Below are 11,280 nucleotides of genomic sequence, written 5' to 3'. Positions count from 1 at the left end.
GAGCATTTATTAAGGGCCAGACACTAGACATTGTGACCGGTGCTTTATTTTCACCAGATTTTGAGTGCTTATTGGGTACAAGCATTTGTAGTGAATATGTTGCACCTACCGTGCATTTCAACCAAGTGCTTATGAACAAATGTGAAGCACCTACTGTGGGCCACATTTTTGCATGTATCTTATTTAGACGTGCAAGCAGCCAGTGAACTTCCATGTGTCTGCCCAGGTGCCCACGGTGGGGACTCTGGCCAGAGAGAGAGGGGTGCACACATGAGCGGATGGGAGGAGAGCAGGAAAGGCTGCTCTGTTCTCCTGCGGCAATGCAGACCTAGGGCGCCCTGGAAGTGTAAAGGGCGTGGGAGGTCACTCTGAGGGCAAGATGCAGTGAAAAGCTAGGAGGAGGTCCAGCCAACCCGGCTGTCCCCGGGCCTTCGGTAGGTGGGCGGGGCCAGATGAGTGGGCGGGGCCGGTATTGTCCGCTCCGCGGGGCATGCCGGGAGCCCCGCCCCCAACATGGCGCCTCACTGACAGTTGGCTGCCGAGCGGCAGAGGCGGATCCTGTTCCTCAGGGCGGCGGCAGCGGCGGTGGCGGCGGGGCCGGGGTCTCCGGGTCCAGGGGTGGGAGGATGGCAGCTCGGACCTCCTAGGGCGGAGCTGCACGGGAGAGGCGGCGAGCGGGGCGCTGCAGGCGGGCGCGGCGGCTGCTGCCATGGACTGGTGAACTCGGTGGCTCCTGCTCGCATCTCGCCGAGCCGAGCGGCTGCTCCTCACAGCCAACCCCTCAGCCGGGGCCATGGGCTCGTCGGCGGCCGCGGCAGCTGCGGCGGCTGCGGCCGCAGACTCGGCGCAGTGGCTCTCGGTGAAGGAGGAGACCATCTTCCTGCACGACGGGCTGATCCGGGTCACCGACCTGGCCGAGCTGCCCAGCGAGATCCTCGGGGCCCCGGAGGCCGCCGACACCGACCTAGAGGTGAGCGAGGCTGCCCCCTGGCCTCCGCCATCAGATTAGCCCACCCGGCCCGCACCCCTGTGGTCGGGCCCTCTCTCCGCTTCACCCCGGACCCCGAGGGCCCCAGAAGGCTGCCCCGGCAGGTGTGTGTGTGTGTGGGCGCTGGGCAGGCAGGTGCGGGCCGCGCCGCTGGTCTGCAGACCACCCGGGGCCTCAGGCCCGCCGGGGATTTCATTTGTGGTTTCATCTTGAACATTCCGACTCCGAGCATTTTATTAGACCATCACCCGGCCCGGCCTTCACGCCCCAGAGGAGCCGCCGCCGCCTCCCGGGCCCTGTCTCCCCTCCCCCACGGGCCCCTCGAACGCACTTCCAGGGCACACCCAGGCTGCTTAGCTTTGGGGTCTTTTTAATTTTAACGCTTTACATCTCCCTCCGTGTTGTCATACCCCAGTGCTGTGTGCGTGCGTGCGTGTGTGTGTGTTGTTTATTTTTCTCGGGAGAAGGTAGTGGCAGCTGCCAGTCGGTGATGGGCATTCCAGCAACTGCTGTGTGTCGTGCCGGGGATTGACACGGGGCCTTTGTCAGGGAAGCAGGCTGGCTGTGTGGACAGCGAAGGGGGATGCTGCAGCGGTCCTCAATGCGCTCTCCGCAAGGGTCATAAGCGTTTTAGGCCGCAAGGCCTTTCTATGAGCGCGGGGGTCGGGGAGAAGCCCAGGCTTAGGAGCCGTGGCAGGTGCAAAAGCAAATCTCAGCAGTTGTACCGCTGGGTTTGGGGACAGAAGGAAACCAAATATGCTGGGTGGATGGGAACTTTGCCCCGACTTCACTTGGTTCCTGTGTTTGCCCCGGGGTGGGAGCTCCGGCAGGATCGGTTGATCCAGGCACTGCCCCCCCACCCCCTCCACTTTGCTGGATGACATTTTGACGTGTAGGAAGCATCCGGTGGCACGAAATTCTTATTGTCGCAAGGAGGACTCTCAGGGGTAGGGCGCAGAGAGGCTGACCTGTCTGTTGGCTGTAAACGGAATGCGAGGAATCTTCTTGTGTTTTGCGGTTTTGCAGGCACTTTGGCTTTCAACACAACGAATGCTTATAGAAATGGGTCAAACCCCATTGCTGTGTGTTTCTGGAAAGGGCAATGGCAGGATCCCGTTGGCGGAGACATTTGGATGTGTCTGAGATGGGAATACCGTCCTCTGTATTTTTGTGTCTGGATTCGAGGTTGAGGTTACAGCATTTCCACTGTGTACTCCTAATGACTTATTTTACAGTCTAGCCACCAAAAAAAGGCATGTGCAAATTGATAGGGAATTCCTAACATGGAATTATAGGTTTATCATGTCTCATTTGGGCCTTTTCTATAAAAAGCAAGGTGTGTCTGAGTGTCTTATCTGCTTGAAAGCTCAAGAGGCATTATGCTATGATGGTGGAATCTTTGGATTTAATTAGCTCTCTTGTAGGTGAAATGTGGAAAGCTCTTTGTTCCTCAAGACTAAGTTCACAGATCCAAAATTTTTATATGTATGTAGTTAATTTATTTTTAGAATTAAAAAGTGTAGGCTCTGTTAAAAATATGTGAAGCTGGCTTTCCTAAGATGTTTACTGTATAAATGTACTGAATATTTGTCAGATATTTCTACAGAAGAATGATTTTAAAAGAAAGAACCTCTCTGGCCTGGAAGTTTTTTTTTTAAACTCTTAAACATTTTTTTGTTGTCTGACCTCTCAGAAACCAATATGTGTATGGGTGATAAACACTTCTGACTGTAGTCAGAACTTTTTTCATTTCTTTCCATGTGTGATACAGGCAACATAGTATCAGGAGAAGCAGCTAAGAATGTTTTGTTAAATTTGTGTTTTGTGGGGGTGTATTCACATTTATTTATTTAATAATAATAATATTGATTAAGTATGTCCTATGTGTCAAGCATTTATTAAATTATCAAAGGGACCTTGGTTTTTTTTTAAAAAAGGATCCTGGTAGCTAAATATTGTTACCTGTTTTAACAGTTGTAAATATTGTATCTGTGTACAGATGAGGCAAGTAAACTGCAGAGCAGGTATGCAATTTGGTCAGGATCACATAGCTGGAAAAGAGAGCCTGACATTAACCCAGCTCTATTTGGTCTCAAACATACCTGCTACTAATCATGTATGTATGATACTCATGTTTGTAATTATTTTAAATTCAATAACTGGTTAAAGCTAAGGTAATAAACATATATCTTTATTTCCTTTCTAGTGACTTATTCTTTTTATTTTTGAGGAAGATTAAAGGTTCATTAACTTTTTAAAAACTAACCTTTGGAGACTTCCCTGGCAGTCAGTGGCCAGAGCCCTGCGCTCCCAATGTAGGGAACCCAGGTTCAGTCCTTGGTCAGAGAACTAGCTCCCACATGCTGCAACTAAGACATGGAGCAGCTGGGTAAATTAAAACAAACAAACAAACAAAAAACCTAACTTTTGAAATGCTGCCACCCCTATGTAGTATATTCTTCCAGGCCACACCTTCCAGTGGACACCTGGGTAAAAATGACCGATTTTTACAGGATTTTATAGTTATATAGAATCTTTCAATTTGGGATTAGAAAGATGAGGCTCAAACTGAGTTAACTGATTTATGAATGGCAACTTTCATAAGACTGCACTAGCTGTAACAGAGTCTCAGAATTTTAGGAGGAACCTTAGAGATACTTGTTTCTCTCATTTTATTATTTAAAAAAAAATTTTAAAACCAATCTCATTTTTTAAATTTATTTTTAATTGAAGGATAATTGCTTTACAGAATTTTGTTGTTTTCTGTCAAACACCAATCTCATTTTTTAAAAATGTTATTTATTTTGGACATACCGTGTGGCTTGTGGGATCCTAGTTCTCTGACCAGGGATTGAACCGAGGCCCTCAGCGGTGAGAGCACAGAGCCCTAACCATTGCACAGGCAGGGAATTTCCTTCCCCTCGTTTTAGAGAGAAGTTATCTGAGATAAGGAAAAGTTTTGGCTGGGAGCAAGCTAGTCCCTGATGCTGGGAAATATTGAGGGCAGAAGGAGAAGAGAGCATCAGAGGATGAGATGGCTGGATGGCATCATGGATGCAACGGACATGAACTTGGGCAAACTTTGGGAGATGGTGAGGGACAGGGAGGTCTGGCGTGCTGCGGTCCAGGGGGTTGTAAAGATTTGGATACTACTGGGAGACTGAACAGCAACAACAACATAGCTAGTTATGGCAGGGCAAATGACTAGACCCTGGCTTTCCTGTCTTTAAATTCCAGTGTTCTTTTCATCTGTAAGTGTGGCTTAAAGTTAAATGTCAATCTGAAAAAAGAACCCATCCTGAAAAGTAGATCAGCGTTAACTTAGCATTTTAATTTAAGCAGTAGCAGGGCATTTGAATTAAAAATTTTTTCTTCCCTGTGAATTCTAAACAGAAGGTTTTTTGTTTGTTTATTTTTCAGTAAATAGTGTTTAATCAACAAATTCATCCAAGTGTTTGTGGAATTCAGAGGTTGAGCTGAGCCTACTACTGTGGGTGTTGGGGACATAGCAGGGGGTAGATAAAATCCTTGTTCTTAAAAAGGCTTTTATTTTAGTGGGGGATATAGACAGTAACAAATATTGTTAAACCTAGGACGTGTATACATTATGTCAAATGATAAGTGCTATGGAGAAAAGTGTAGCTGGGTAAGAGGGATGGAGGGTAATGGGGATAGGGAGAGGGCTCTATTTTACATACAGTGGGCAAGAGAGAAAAGCCTGGGATGGCATTTGAGACCTGAAAGAAGTGAGAGTGTCAGTTTAGTTCAGTTGTTCAGTCATGTCTGACTCTTTGCAGCCCCATGGACTGCAGCACGCCAAGCTTCCCTCTCCATCACCAACTCCTAAGCTTGCTCACAGTCGTGTCCATCGAATCGGTGATTCCATCCAACCACCTCATCTCCTGTCATCCCCTTCTCCTCCTGCCTTCAGTCTTTCCCAGCATCAGGGTCTTTTCTAAGAAGTCAGCTCTTCACATCAGGTGGCCAAAGTATTGGAGCTTCAGCTTCAGCATCAGTCCTTCCAGTGAATATTCAGGGTTGATTTCCTTTAAGATTGACTGGTTTGATCTCCTTGCTGTGCAAGGGACTCTCAAGAGTGTTCCCCAACACCACAGTTCAAAAGTATCAATTCTTCCGAGCTCAGCTTTCTTTATAGTCCAACTCTCAACATCCATTCATGACTACTGGAAAAACCATAGCTTTGACTAGACGGACGTTTGTCAGCAAAGTAATGTCTCTGCTTTTTAATACGCTCTCTGGGTTGGTCATAGATTTTCTTCCAAGGAGCAAGCGTCTTTTAATTTCATGGCTGCAGTCACCATCCACAGTGATTTTGGAGCCCAAGATAATAAAGTCTGTCACAGTTTACATTGTTTCCCCACTATTTGCCATGAAGTGATGGGACCAGATGCCATGATCTTCGTTTTTTAAATGTTGAGTTTTAAGCCAGCTTTTTCACTGTCCTCTTTCACTTTCATCAAGAGGCTCTTTAGTTCCTCTTGGCTTTCTGCCATAAGGGTTGTATCATCTATATATCTGAGGTTATTGATATTTCTCCCGGCGGTCTTGATTCCAGCTTGTGCTTCATCCAGCCCAGCATTTCACATGATGTACTTTGCGTATAAGTTAAATAAACAAGGTGACAATATACAGTCTTGAGGTACTCCTTTCCCAATTTGAAACCAGTCTGTTGTTCCGTGTCCGGTTTCTTGACCTGCATACAAATTTCTCAGGAGGCCAGTGTGGTGGTCTGGTACTCCCATCTCTTGACGATTTTTCCGCAGTTTGTTGTGATCCACACAGTCAAAGGCTTTGGCGTAGTGAGAGTACCGTATAGCTAGTAGGGGAGGCGAGTCCCAGACAGAGAACAGCAAGAGCCAAGTAACTGAGAGGGAAGTAGCCTTAGCATCCTTAGTGTGGATCTCTGAGCCCAGGAAGCAAAGAGGGAGAGGAGAAGGAATGATTGGATGGAGGCAGGGACTGCAGATCAAGTAGGGCCTGGTAGGTAGGAACTTTGAATCTACTCTGAGTGAAGTAAAGATGCAGAGTGAAGCTCTTTCTTGGCCTTTGAAATAGGTGTTGTTGTTTAGTCACTAAGTCATGTCCAATTTTTTGGGACCCGAAGGACTGTAGCCCACCAGGCTCCTCTGTCCATGGGATTTCCCAGGCAAGAATACTGGACTGGGGTGCCACTCTGTTCTCCAGGTGATCTTCCCAACCCAGGTATCGAACCCACGTCTCCTGCATTGGCAGGTGAATTCTTTACCACTGAGCCACCAGGGAAGCCCCTTAAAATAGCCATCTGTATTTAATTTTATGTTGATGGCAAAAAGTGAAAGTATTCAGGAAGTTATTTTTTAAGTGTTGAAATAAATATAAATTTAAGAGAAATAATAAAGCAATAGCTCAAAAATGACAACTCAAATATTGTTGAACTCAAAATATTATTTTGCATTACATTTCATAGTACATTAGTCCTTCTAAATGAAAGGGAATTTACAAGGAAAAAGCATCAGTTTCTTTGAAAGTGAAAAGAAAATGAAGTTGCTCAGTCATGTCCAGCTCTTTGTGACCCCATGGACTGTAGCCTACCAGGCTGCTCCGTTCATGGGGTTTTCCAGGCAAGAGTACTGGAAGGGGTTGCCATTTTCTTCTCCAGGGGATCTTCCCAACCCAAGGATCGAACTTGGGTCTCAGTTTCTTTGTGAGAGTTCCAAAAGATTTCAGCCTCCTGTCACATTTTACTTTACAAACTCCAGGTGGGGACAGGCGGCATACGTATGGGTGTTGATAAGATACTAACTGACGTGCTCAAGGTAGCCAAGATATTTTTTACTCCGTAGTTTAGATTGATTTTGAACCCAAGCATTTTGGTTAATGTTTCTCATTTTTCTTTACGTTTGTTTATTAAGACCCCTTTCTTCTTCGCCTCCCCCCTCCCAACCCCCAACACCATTCAAAGACTTCAACATGTATGTTCAGGGCAGCTTTATTTGTGATTACCAAAAACTGGAAATAATAAAAATGTCCATCAAGTGGGGGGAATATATAGCAATAAAAATGAATGAGCTATTGATACTGACAACATGGATTTATGCTGAGTGGAAGAACCCAGTCTTACGAGAGTACACACTGTAAGATTCCATGTATATGATATTCTAGGAAATGTAAACTAATCTGTAGCTACAGAAAGCAGATCAGTGGTTGCCTGGGGATGGAGACAAGACAGGCAGGACGGGTTGGGAGAGAGGATTACAAAGGTCCGTGAGGAAACTTCTGGGCTGATAGTAATGTTCCCTGTTTTGATTGTGGTGATGATTTCATGTTGCATGTGTACATATGTCAAAACTCTTCAAATTGTACACTTTAGTTTAAATTTGTGCAGTTTATTGTATGCCAGTTATACTTCAATAAAACAAACCCATGGAAGCCCAGAATACTTTATTGATAGTATTTAGGAAGTGAAAAAGGCTAAATAGTTCTTTGGTTTTGTTTTGTTTTGTCTTGTCATATAAAGGAAGGAGCATTTTGGGTTTGGAGGTGGTCAGCTGAAATAGACAAGGCTTTGAATACTTATATTACACTCAAGTAAAATCTTTGAGATGATACTTAAATTCATAAATGTTGATCTATTCTCCTAGGAGGATACTACCACCTGTTTATCCTTTGGTCAGAATTCTTTGGAAAGTGTTTATGTACTTTTAGAGAATTTCAAATTCTAGATTTGGAAGAGTTAATGAATAGATGAATAAACTACCTTTGTTCACCAAGAGAATTAATTATCAGGTATTTAATGAGCACTGGAATAAGAGTCACTGAATTTTGGTACAGTTCTTTGAGTTCAGCAAATGACTCAGAAGTTCTCAGGTGAAAGAATATAAAAAAGAATGTTTATACGTGTATAACTGAGTCACTTTGCCATGCAGCAGAAATTAGCACAACACTGTAAATCAACTATACTTGAATTAAAAAACAACATTCTCAGGCGTGGCTGGCTAGCTATAAAGTTAGGATGAAGTACCTGAAGACCTTGGGAGGTAGTATTTGCCTAGAGGTTAAAATCAGAGTCAGAGTGGGATTGAAATTCTAGCTCTGCACTCGTACTAGCTGCGTGACCTTGGGCAAGAGTTCAATTACCTTTACTAATCCCTGATTTCTTCCACTGCAACATCTCTGTCATCATTGTCACCACCTCTACCACCAGGAGGACAACAGTGTCAGCATATTGCATGCCAGGCTCTGTGCTAAGCACTTCCCACTCATTATCTCATTTAATCCTCACTGAGACTTTATGAGGTTGGTATTATTGTTATTTATTTTACAAATAAGGAAGCCATGGCACAGAAATGAAGTCACTTGAGGAAGGTCATACAGTTACTAGTAATGCTGAGGCTGAAATAGATCTGTCTGATTCCAGCCCAGGGTCGAGGCTTGAAAACCATTGTTAGACTGCCTAGTCATCTGTACTAGGGAGATAATAATAGGGTTAACGTAAGGATTAAATAAGGGTGGATGTGATTATGTACTTACAGTGTATACATTCTCTTTGGAAGGTGCTATGTAGCTGAAGTTATTTTATGTATATTGAGTTAACTGCCTGTTGTATATGAAAGCAAAACTATCCCATCAACATTTTTTTTTTCTAGTAGTGAATAGTGGGTATAGTGCTTTTTTGATGTGTTTATGATCCCTTTGGAATTTTCTTCCTTCCCAGTTTGTTTGGAATCTGGCTGGCAGATGAGATAAAAGTCTTCATTCAGTTTTCCTCCAATTGTATGCCCAGGCTTTTGCTAAATAAATCAGTTCTGATTATTATCTGTCTTCTTGGCTTCCATATTGGCTGTCACAAAATACCACCAGGGCTACCGGGTGAATTGTCATGCACCTGTTCTTTCCTAAGTCTGGTAAGGTGCCTGTGGTGATCACTATAAAAGGACTGTGAGTTCCTGCAAATACCCCATGCTCTCTCTCCTCTTTGCCCCTCTTTTTGGCTTGTTTTTACAATGGTGGTGGTGTGGTGAACACAAGGAGTGTAGTCTGGTTTGCAAGATGTTTAGTCAGTGGTTGTAGACAAATGTAAATAACAGCAGGTGATCAACTATGGGACAAACGCATAATTACCTCAAAAGGAGAGAAACCTGCAGAAATTGTATAACTATTACTTTGATCCTGCATTTAAAAAATTTTTATGTGTTCATTATATTTTTAAAAGCCAGCACATGAATACATTCTTATAAAAAATGCAGGGGAAACTGAAGTTCCTTTTGACTACCATCACTAATCCTGTCTTCATCTACTCCGCAGCTCAATTAAGACAATGATAAGTTTTTTATATACTCTTCAAGACCATTGTTGAATGTGTATGTTTGTGTGTGTATACATGACACTTTTATTATTTTTCTTTTTTACATGAAAGATTTGATGCTAGACTTATCTTTGTATAACTCACTTCTTAAAAAAAAAACAACTCGATGTTTTGGTTTTCTATGTCTCCATATATATACATAGATCTACCACATTTCTTTAAGTGCTGCACAAGACTCCAGAAATACCATAGTTTATTTAACAGGGCCCCTGTTGACGGGCGTGTTAGTCTCCTGTTGCTGTGCTGACACGTTATTAACAAAACAAATGTACCTATTACATTTCTGGAGATCATAAGTCCTAAATGAGTCACCTTGAGTTAAAGTCAGGTGTTGACAGATCTGCTTCCTTTTAGAGGTTTTAGGGGAGGATACATTCCCTAGCCTTTTTCACTGTTTCTAGTGGGCACCTGTATTCCTTGGCTTGTGGCTTCTTCCTCGAAACTTGAAAGTACATCACTCTCTGACCTGTCATCCTACCTTCTGCTCTGACTGACTCCTCCTTCCCTTTTACAAGGACCCTTGTGATTACATTTAGAGCCCACCCAGATAATGCAGAGTAATCTCCCCATCTCAGGGTCCTTAATTTAATCCCATCTGCAAAGTCCCTTTTGCCCTCTAAGGTCACATTCACTGGTTTGAGGTATTAGGATATGGACATCTTGAGGGAGGTTCATTATTTGGCTTCCCACAATGAGTGTTTTTTGTTTGTTTGAAATTCAGTTTTTTGCTCTTTAAAACAGTCCTTCAGGGACTTCCCTGGTGGTCCAGTGGCTAAAACTCCACACTCCCAGTTTAGGGGATCTGGGTTCGGTCCCTGGTCAGGGAACTAAATCCCATATGCTGATCCTGAGTGCCGCGACTAAGACCTGGTGCAGCCAAATAAATATTTAAACAAACATCCGGAGATGATCCTTCCGTGGATGTCCTTGTATGCCTGTTTGTGCACGTGTGGGAGTATTTCTCTAGAGCAGTTTCTGAGAAGTAGAATTGCTGAGTCACAGGTGACCATTTTAAATTAGAATAGATACTGCCAAGTTGCTCTCCAGAGTGGCCATCCCAATTCACACACCCCAAAAACAGGGCTTCTGATAGGCCTCTTTTCCTCACACCCTCGTAGAACGTATGGATTTGCTTAAATTTATCATTTGCTTAAGCCAGTGGCTTTTGCTCCCAAAGATGAGTCCAGTAGATGTAACTGGGTACCTGCACATGCATGCCGAATCCTAGTCAGCTGAAAGAAGCCAGAGTTTTCTGTGAGGCTGCCTGGCTGTTATCACTTCACTTCAGAGAACTTCTCTGGTGGCTTGATTGCCTTCACCTCCTGGTATGCACTCATGCTAGTCAGTAATCCAGTGAATACAGACTATGTCCGTATATAGGCAGGAGAGAGCAACAGCCGTGTATTCTGATGGTCTGGGGATGCTGCCAGAGGCCAGCAGAGCCAGGGAGCTGCCCACCCCGGGAGGAGAGGCGGCGGCCCCCCGTGTGTTCAGAGTGCGTAGTAGCTGTTAGGCAGACTGTCTGGACTCAGATTGTCTTAAATTTTTCTCTCGCACATGCCAATATAAGGAGTAATTCTCTGTTTTTTAACCTGTGTGGAAAATAATTGATAGTAAGTTCATTATATTTTTATGCTATCAAAACTTTTTTGATTATAAAGAAGTAATACATGGATGTCATAGAAATTGGAGGGAATTCTAAAGGTATAAGAGGGAAAAGAAATATCCTTTTGATTGCACTATCCAGAAATAGCCATATTAACTCACTTTTTAGTAGTTTCTTTTTAAATTCACATTTATATATATTATTATAAATCCAAAAGATTTTTAGTGTTTGGAATGTCATTTTCTTTTTATTTTTGACTTTTATCGATAAAATTTGGTACATTGCTAATTTGTGGTAACTATTTTTTTTTTTTTTTAATAA

The 11,280-nt window shown here is 43.7% G+C and overlaps 1 protein-coding gene across 15 annotated transcripts in view; it reads left to right on the top strand.

Annotated features, from left to right (window-relative positions):
• Positions 1-504: 504 nt before the first annotated feature.
• Positions 505-11,280, top strand: part of HECTD4 (HECT domain E3 ubiquitin protein ligase 4) — a 168,933-nt gene continuing 158,157 nt past the window's right edge. For all 15 annotated transcript variants that reach the window (XM_081546311.1, XM_081546304.1, XM_081546308.1 and 12 more), the window contains exon 1: positions 505-970. In XM_081546311.1, the coding sequence (XP_081402437.1) occupies positions 794-970 (177 nt within the window). In that variant the 5' untranslated portion in view covers positions 505-793. The remainder of the gene's footprint in view (positions 971-11,280) is intronic.

Source organism: Giraffa tippelskirchi, chromosome 11 (genome assembly GCF_054371585.1).
Source record: "Giraffa tippelskirchi isolate mGirTip1 chromosome 11, T2T-mGirTip1v1.2.pri, whole genome shotgun sequence".
NCBI lineage: Eukaryota > Metazoa > Chordata > Mammalia > Artiodactyla > Giraffidae > Giraffa > Giraffa tippelskirchi.
This window is presented reverse-complemented; position numbering and strand designations above follow the sequence as displayed.